The sequence below is a fragment of the Chaetura pelagica genome, unplaced genomic scaffold (assembly GCF_000747805.2).
Source record: "Chaetura pelagica isolate M959 unplaced genomic scaffold, ChaPel_1.0 scaffold183, whole genome shotgun sequence".
In the NCBI taxonomy this organism is placed as follows: domain Eukaryota; kingdom Metazoa; phylum Chordata; class Aves; order Apodiformes; family Apodidae; genus Chaetura; species Chaetura pelagica.
Genome location: NW_009952706.1, coordinates 662,399 through 671,084, shown reverse-complemented (window position 1 = coordinate 671,084; position 8,686 = coordinate 662,399). Strand labels below are relative to the sequence as shown.

General features: G+C 54.0%; 2 protein-coding genes across 2 annotated transcripts in view; both read left to right on the top strand.

Annotated features, from left to right (window-relative positions):
• The window catches only part of HBEGF (heparin-binding EGF-like growth factor), a 6,451-nt gene extending 2,128 nt beyond the window's left edge, over positions 1 to 4,323 (top strand). Inside the window, exons 2-4 of the mRNA XM_009994225.1 lie at positions 1,824 to 2,001; positions 3,949 to 4,104; positions 4,235 to 4,323. Coding sequence (XP_009992527.1) covers positions 1,824 to 2,001; positions 3,949 to 4,104; positions 4,235 to 4,307 — 407 coding nt within the window. The 3' untranslated portion in view covers positions 4,308 to 4,323. The remainder of the gene's footprint in view (positions 1 to 1,823; positions 2,002 to 3,948; positions 4,105 to 4,234) is intronic.
• A 22-nt stretch (positions 4,324 to 4,345) lies between these two features.
• PFDN1 (prefoldin subunit 1) overlaps positions 4,346 to 8,686 on the top strand; it is a 38,824-nt gene continuing 34,483 nt past the window's right edge. The window contains exon 1 of the mRNA XM_009994224.1: positions 4,346 to 4,438. Coding sequence (XP_009992526.1) covers positions 4,346 to 4,438 — 93 coding nt within the window. The remainder of the gene's footprint in view (positions 4,439 to 8,686) is intronic.

Genomic DNA, 8,686 nt, shown 5'->3' with positions numbered 1-8,686 from the left:
GCCGGGGGCGGGAGAGTGTCCCGGGAGCTCTCGTGGGGATGGGATGAGGCTCCTTGCAGGCTGAGGGAGGTGACCTGTGTCTGTGTCTGGCACGTGTGACGTGCCAAGGTCAGTACCCTGGCACCAGGAGCAGAGTGCTTTGCCCCATATAATTAATCTTAGCTTTTCCCCCAGTAATTTTTATTTGCTTTTTGGCTGTGCCATCAAACTGTGAAAAAAAAAACAACTTGCAAAATCATTCTGCCCCCCTCACATCCAAGGGGGTGCATGACCCAGAGCACACTGTAACCCCTTCTGCTGGCAGGGGAATGCTGCAGCCTGCTCTTCTGTACATCCCTGTGAGGAGGGGACCCTGTCCCAGAGCAAGAAACCTGGCACGTGTGGGCTGACCTTTGCCTGTGCCTTTGGGCTGGGTGGAGGGGATGGGGGGTGTTAGGTTACTGAGGCTGCTCTTTCTCAATGCCTTGAGCTGAGCTGTGGTCAGAAAAATCTGCCTTTTGTATTGAAGGCCTCTTCTGTGTCACAGTTTCAGGGTGCCTGAGTAGGGGGAGGGCAGCAGCACTCCCTTGCCCACCTGGGCTGGACCAGTTTTCCTACCAGCAAGATCTTCCAAACCTTCTCTGGCTGTCCTAAGGGACAGAGCCCTGGGGAGGGGAGGGGTAGTGACAGTGGTGGTGGCTTGGAGGGGGTCGGCAGCACTGGTTGCAGCTGGGATATAACCCACAGGGGAGGAGACAGCCTCTGCTGCCAGCCTGGGGCAGAGCCCTGGGCCTCACCCGGATGCCAGGGTTTCTCCAAGCCACAGAGTTTCCTGGAGTATCAGTTTTCTCTAGGCACAGTGTGAAGGATGTTGAAATGGCCAAATGACTTTGCCAGGTGTGCAACTGGTGTACAGCAGCACGAGAGGTGCTGGCCAGGGAGGAGCCATATCAGGAAGTGGCTGAGAAGAAATTAGGCAGGTCACAACTTGCCAAGTTAGACTCAGCTGCCTTCTCCTCCCTAGGCAACGCAGGACTTAGTTTATGTTTCCCTGGGCTCACCAGAATTAATAAAGCACTGTGGAATGATAGGAGCTGCAAAGCCCCTTTCAGAGCAGTGAGCTCTCTCTAGCATCCTTGGCACCTTGTGAGATCAAGCTGGAGGCTGATTTTTTTGGGCATCTCCACATCTTAAAACCATTCCAGTAATGTTGCTGGTCTCATCCATGTCCAGGTGAGGAGCTCAGTGCTCTGGTTCCCACCAGCCCAGCAGGGAGCTGGCCTTGCACCAAAAGCCACCCGTCTCTGCAGTGCAACTCAAACTTACCTTTGTAACTGGTGGGAGCCCTGCCCTTGCCATCTCTTTGGCTCTGCAAAACTAAGAATTAAGCCAGGCTTGCTCTGCGTGCTCAAGGCATCCTCGTACCCACAGGAAGGAGAGTCCACCAGAGCCATGAATAGGGTCTTGCAAAAGGCTGAGCTCATCAGGGAAATAAAAGCTAGATAAAGGGGCAGTTAGCAATTTTCTGTGTTCAGTGGAAACTGGTGCTCATAATGGCAACATTTGAGAGACATAAAACTCAGTGCTTTCCCACTCCCTGCCCCAATTCTTTTCTTTCCTTGAGAATTGTTCTTGTGAATTGGAAAGGCCATGATATTTGTTGGAAGCTAAAAAAGAAATGGAAAAAAGCCCTCTGCTCCGGGGCAGGTCACTGCACAAAAGGCTGTGGGAGTGCCAGGGCTGAGCTGGCTGCAGCAGCCCAGGATTTGCTGCTCTTAGTTGTCTTCAGCTGACGCACAGAGGTGATCTGACTGCTGTTTTTTCCTTCCCAAATTGTTCTCCAGTTGCTTTCTTGTCAAAGCCTCAAGGCCTGGTTACTCCCAAGAAAAAAGGGAACGGGAATAAAAGAAGAAAAGGCAAAGGCCAGGGGAAGAAGAGAGACCCGTGCCTGAAGAAGTACAAGGATTTCTGTATCCACGGCGAATGCAAATACATCAGAGAGCTGGGAGCTCCCTCCTGCATGTGAGTTGCTGGCGTGTGCCTGTGCCAGGGGAGCCTTAGTCATGGTTCCTTCAATTCTCCAAGCCAGGCAGAGGAAGATATTCCTTGTCTGTGCATCTCTGACTTGGCTTCTTCCTTGTGCTTCTTGGGCAACATCCATCCCCCACCAAAATTTGCTGTGGACTTAGACTTGGCATCCCCCTGGAGTGGAGACCCACAGAGGTCGGGTTTGGAGAACAGTAAGCAGGGCTGGGCTCTTGTAGCCAAGGTCTCCCATGGGGTCTGGTTTGCAAGACCCGATCCTGGCTCTGTAACCTTGTGTCTCCCTGTCCCTCACTGCTGAGGGCTCAGGCTCCCATGGCTGTTGGGGTGTATTGGTGCAGGCAGGAGAAACATCTCTGCACCAGCAAGGTGGATTGAAGGTAGCACCTCTGGGAGCAGTTGCTGAAGCCATGCTTAAGCTGTCCCTCAGCCCTGATGAAGGACAGGGCTGTGTACCTCCCCCTGTGGTGCAGGTAGAGGGCAGGGACTAGACAAGGCAAGCAGCAAAGAAAGCATTTGCCTGCTGCTGGGGCACCTCTGTCCAGCACCACGGGAAATATCTAGGGGTGCACATTTGATCCCTGCGGATGTGAGCTGGGGTTGAGCTGACAGAGATGTAAGAGGCTTTGTTCTTTGCTATCAATCCTTTGAGCCACGCAGCTCTGTGCCTGGGGTCCAGGGAAGATAATAACTCCATGGCTTATGGTGCTCAGCAGATCCCTCACCCTGCAATCTGCAGGGATCAGGCTCCACATAGCTCCTTGAACCGCTTAGTTTCTCTCTGCCTGGAAGCTGCCATGAAGTTGGGCCCTTGCCCAGGGGGCTCAGGACTGCCAGCAAGAAGAGACCTCTGCTGGCTCAGCTTTGGCTTGTGAGCCAGTGTGGTGTGGGGTGCAGCACCCACTGCCTGGGGCTGGGACAGCCAGGCATTCCCTGCCCAGCATCCTGCCCTTCCCACATCCTTCAGGCTGGGGGACACAGGCAGGCAGAGAGGGATGTGGTGGCTGGCTGGGGCTCTGCAGCCTGGTGGCCCATCCCCTAGAGCCTTCAAGGCTTTTAGGAACAGCCCCTGTCCCCTCTGATGTTAAGGCCTGGTGTTGGCTGCTGTCACTCAGCTGTGCCTGCTCTTAGTGGCTGGCTGCCCATGTTGCAGGGTCTCCTGGATCGTTGCTTCCTTGGGCTTGTCCCTGGGGTGTGAGGTGGGGTGAAGATGCTGTCAGACTGTGTCCTGCATCTCTGCTTTGTGCCCAACCTGTCTGTGAGGTGACACTGGCATGTGGCATTGTGGGCCTGGCAGGAGAGCTGGGCTGAGACCCCGTCTTGGAGATAAGCTTGGGTGTTAGTGGCACTGGATATATGGAGAGAGATATTATCTGGTTACATCAGTGCACTTGGGCTCATGGGGAGGTTGGCAGCCCCACAGCTCTGCTGAGGAGTGTTATTTCTGTGACATGAGTAACCTCCTGAATCTGCAGGGAGGTGGCACCTCTCTGGCTGGTAGAGTGTGAAGGAAGATCCTGCTCTGAGAGATGGGAAGTGCTGAGCTCCAGCCCAGCTGCCTCTCTGCTCCTTTGTGTGGGACTTCACCACTTCCAGAGGTGGTCTGGGCAGCTTGGCTCTGCCTGGGCATGACTGGGAGGAGCACAGACTCCAGTGCCTTCTTCTGGGGGAGAGCTCACTTGGTGCCTGGGGCAGAATAAACTTAATTTACCAGTAGCAGGGAGGTGATGGTGACACCGGACCTCCCAGCTCTGGGAAGGGGGACCAAATGGAACAGGTGGAGTGCTTGCTGGGGCTAAGCAAGGAGGCAGCTGCTTTCCATGGGGATGTGAGGGACCCGATGACATTCTGTTCTTAGTCACCAAAAACCCAATGACCACCTGTGTTCCACCACCACCAACTTTTAAGACTTTTCTTCTCCCCCAGATGCCAGCCAGGGTATCATGGAGAGAGATGTCATGGCCTTTCACTGCCTGTGGAGCACCCCCCCAGTGTGTACGACCACACCACAGCACTGGCTGTTGTTGCTGTTGTCCTGTCCTCCCTGTGTCTCATTATCATTGCAGCCTTGCTGATGCTCAGGTGAGTGGGACAGGGCTGAGCCACCAGATCCACATCGCCAGGAAGGCCCTGGCTGAAACCAGGACAACCTGCATGGCAGGGTGGCAGTGACTTCTCTGTGCCCTGAGCATCTCTTTGCTTGGCCTCACAGGTGTCACAAGAGGGGTGTCTACGATGTAGAAAACGAAGAGAAAATCAAGCTGGGCATCACTGTGAATCACTGAGGATGCCAGGTACTGGTGAGTTGAGCCCCTGACCAGGGATGGGGCTGGTGGACATCTGGGGATTCTGCTTGTTCATGCTGGCTGGGATGCTACATGGATCCTGTGCCAGAGCCACGCAGGAGCTGAAGGCAGTTTGAGCCTGGAGAAGAAGTTTGCTGGATTTGGCTCAGGAGTTTGGGCTTCCCCGTGGGGCTTCAGCTCTCATTCCTACCCTTCCTGCTCAAGCCCCTGTTCCCAACACCTCCAACACCATCATCTCCTCCTCTGTAACCTTAAGTCCCTTCTCTGCCTCATCACTGCATGCTTTGGGGACATTTAGCAGTGGGGGGAAGCTTCTTCTGTTGTTTTGTTGGGTTTTTTTCCCACTTGTTCTGCTCCCTCCCTGACCCTCTGAGTCACTTCCCCTGGTTAGATATTGCCTCTATTTATATATATGGGTATATATATAAACACCCTTCCTTTTCACTCCCACTCTGCTTGTTGCCTGCACCAGTGTAATGCCTTCCAGCTGGGCACAGGGGAATCTTGCAGCCAGTCACATGTGCTGTTACTCTGGCTGGGCAGTGGGCTCTGCCCAGGAGTGGCCCTGTCTGGGTGCTGGACAGCTTGCAGACTTCCTCTGCTCTGCTCCAAACCCTGACGTTAGATGTGTTAGATGATATTATAGCTACTCTCTTTTTCTTTTTAATTTAGGTTTTTGTTGATTTTTGTGGGGGGTTTTTTTGTGTGGTTTTTTTTTTTAAGCCAAAGCTTTGTTCTTTGGAAGATGTAATAATGCCTTCACAGAATTTCTGTAATGCTCTAATACTGCTGGCAGGGTGGGGGGGGGGGGGATTTTTAGCTGCTTACAGGAGTTGAATTTTGGGGAAGGGCAACCAGCACAAGGTTTTCATCACTGCCCCTTCTGCCCTGGGGATCGTTGGGGTGGATCGTAGGGGGAAAAGTGCTGGGGAAGGGAAGTGGAAGGGAAGCATGATGGACATGGGGTGGGGTGCTTGGCCACCACTCCTGCATCGTGGCTCCAGTGACAGAATTGCAGAATTGCCAAGGCTGGAAAAGACCTTTAAGACCTTTAAAGACCATCAAGTCCAGCCTGTGACCTAACACCACCGCATCCAGGTCCAGCCCCTCATGGCAGTGAGTGGCTGCTGCTGGAGGGGTGTTCGGTGGCTGGGCGAAGGGACCCTGCCCTGAGCTCCTGTGCTCTCTTGCAGGGCTCGGCACTGACGCACTTCTACCTCCCGGGAGAGGCAAGAGCCGCGGAGCCCACGGAAGCTGCAGGAGCCCTGCTCTGGGGCTAGTGGGGCAGCCGTGGCTGAGCGTGGAGCTCTGGGGCTGCACCAGGGGCCAGGAAGAGGCTCTCGCTGGCCCAGGGGCTCTCACTGGCCCAGGGGCTCTCGCTGGCCCAGGGGCTCACCAGCTCCTTCCGCTGCGGTGCCAGGAACAAACTGTGAAAGGAGGGGAGAGGGGGGCTCGGGCCTTGCTTAGGCACAGGAGAGGTGGGAGGGTAACAGCTATTTAACGAGATTTTTTTTTTTCATTTTAAATTATATATTTATTTTAGATAAACTGTACATAGTATTTATATTTATTGTAGGTCTGGCCCTGCACCCTTCACGTAGGTCAAGGTGACAGAGTTAGACCTCCCTTATTTTTTAAATGCGATGTAATATTCTAATAAATAACACTTTGTTACAAACGTTTGGGTTGTTAATTTAATGAGGTGATGAGAGAGGTGGAAAGTAGTCAGACCTCTGAAGGCTACATGTAGCAATATGCCCTTGCTCATGGGGTGTTGCAGCCAGTGGCAGAGATCCTGAGCGTGTGGCAGGGGTTGTTGGGTGGGCTGATGCCATCCTTGGGGTGCAGTAGAGCTGTGTGGTGCAAGGGGCTGTTGGCAGGATCTCTCCTGCAGGAGCCTGCCCTGTCTGTGTTTCTTTGGAGGTTTGCAGCTTTGCCAGCTAAGGCCCTGTGAGGAATGTGATGTTTGGGTGTCTGCTTGGGGAAGGCTGCCTCTGGTATGAGTTAAGCCACTTTGGCCACTGATTGATCCAAATAGGACTGATTCCTGTTTTTTAAGCCAGCATTTGGTTAAAAAAAAATCAAGAGGTGGACTCACACCTCCCTTGCAGGGGAACCCAGCAGTTCCTGGGGTGGCTGTAGGCTCCTGGGGCTAGGATCATTCCACTCAGATGGTGGTTCTGGATGGATTCCTGCCTTTGCAGGAAAAATAATCCCATAATCACATTTTATCTGCCCTGATTTTCCCCACTGAGAGCTTAGATCAGGGTGAGATACTGGCTCTAGCAGAGAGCCTTGAAGCACAGAGAAAGGCCTTTCCCCCCACAGGAAACTGGCTTTCCTTCAGCCCCTTTCCCTTTGGCTGATGCCAAACTTCAGTTTTCAAGGGGAGAGCTAAGCTACTGCTTTCCACTCCTGCTTCTACTGTGTGCACTAAAGCCAGGCAGTGCATAATCTGCGGAGCTTTTTGGCCTAATTTAGCAAAAAATTAGCTTTGATAAAGTATGAAATAAGCTTTATGCTCACTGGAGGAGGGGTAGCTTAGGAAATGAATGTTCATCCCTTTTGCACAGCTGATATGTTTTGTGGTAGCAAAACCTGGGGCATGGGAAGGGGGAAAAGGGCAGTACTTTGGCTTTCCAGTGCTTCCTGAGGTAGAAAGGCTAAAGTACACAGCTACAGCAGATGGGAAGCGGGTGGGTTACAATGGGCACCCTTGTCTGTTATCACCTGGAGAGTAAAAGCCCCAGCAGCTGCAGTGGCCTAAGTTCCAGAGCCAGAACAACAAGTTTCTGGCTCTGCTTTGCGCAAACCTGAACTTTAGTGCTGTGAAAGTACCAGTTCAATCAGAAACTCCAAACTTTGTCCTTTTTCAATGTCTATTAAGCAAATGATGCCTCCAGCTGCTGTGCAGGAGGCCCTTCTGCTCCAGGTCACCTGGCTGTGTTCCTGCCTTGCTGTGCTGCTACTGCTCCCTTTCCCAACCTGTTCCTCTGTCCCCTTTCTGCCTTTAGTTGCAGGCAGCTCCACCTGCCTGGAGCTCCCGGCCACCCTGGCAGGCACTAGGAATAGCTCCACTGGAAGCTTCCTGCACTCAGCTGGAAATTCTGCCTGGAGCCCAGCTGCCCTCTGCTTTCCTCCTTACCTACAAGCATGTGTTCTGGTCCACTTTGCTCTTCTGTGGCCTGGCATTGCAGGCTGGGCTACCCACGTGATAATTTAACAGGCCAAGAGATGAGAAGCATATTCTGGAGATGTCTGGAGTGGGAAGCTGGCTGGATCTGTGGGCTGGCTGCCTTTCTCACTTTGCCTGGGGGAGGCTGACAGTCCTACAGATGCTCTCTTCCTGGCTAAGGCAGGGATGAAGCCCCCAGGGCAGCTCCTTAGCCCAGCTGTGCTTGTAGCTGCAAAACAGGAGATGCCCCAGAGCCTGGCTGGGAAATGAGGGGCTCTGCCCAGGATGCCCATGCACTGTGGAGCTGGGGGGCTGGCTGCTCACCTACCTGTGCCTGCAGGAATGAGGTGCCAGGAGAGCTGCCTCCACTGCCCTGCCATCCCCCCCAGGCAGGGGTGGCTAACCATGGCAGCTGGCCAACCTGAGTACAGGTAGGTGCCCTGGTGAAGGCTGGCAGGGGGCTCCAGCAGCCTAGCCTTGCACATCCCTCCAGGCATAGACCCAGAAGCACAAACACCTCACTAGCCATAGCATTTCCTGACTGCCAGTGTCAAGCTGCCCCTGACACTGACTACACACTGTGACCTCTGGTGTCTCCTTATCCCTTTGACACCTGTCCCTGGCTTGACTATGGCTCACAAAACGTGTGCACAGCCACTAAACACCATCACCCAGCGTGTCCCAGCCCTCTGCCTCAGCTCACTGGGTCCTGCTGTGGGGCAGAGACCTGGAGGGCAGCCCTGCAGCTTCTTCTCAGTCTCTTTTCTGGACAGAGGGTCAAAGGCAGGAGATCTCTAAAACACCATGTGCGGGTCTAATTAAAAAAAAAGAAAAAGGCAAGGTATTTTATTAGCCAATTTAATAACCAGCTCTTCCCCACCTGCCCCAGCACCACACACACCTTTGTCCGTCCCAGCGCGGCAGGGTTTGGATGGGGGGGGCAGCAGTGAACTGGAGCCGGGACAGGGCAGCCCAAGAGACACCCCAAAAGCGGCTGACCCCCCCACCCCTGCCCTTCAGAAGCAGCCGTGGGTCCGTTTTCCTCCTGACCGGGGTTGCTGGCTGTGCCCAGCCCCCGGGACACGCTCAGCCACGGCGGGACACTTCCCACGCGTGTGTCACCGTTTTAAGAAAGGGCAACACGAACCCCCGTGGGGCCGGGAGGTCGCCCCCCCTCCCCCGG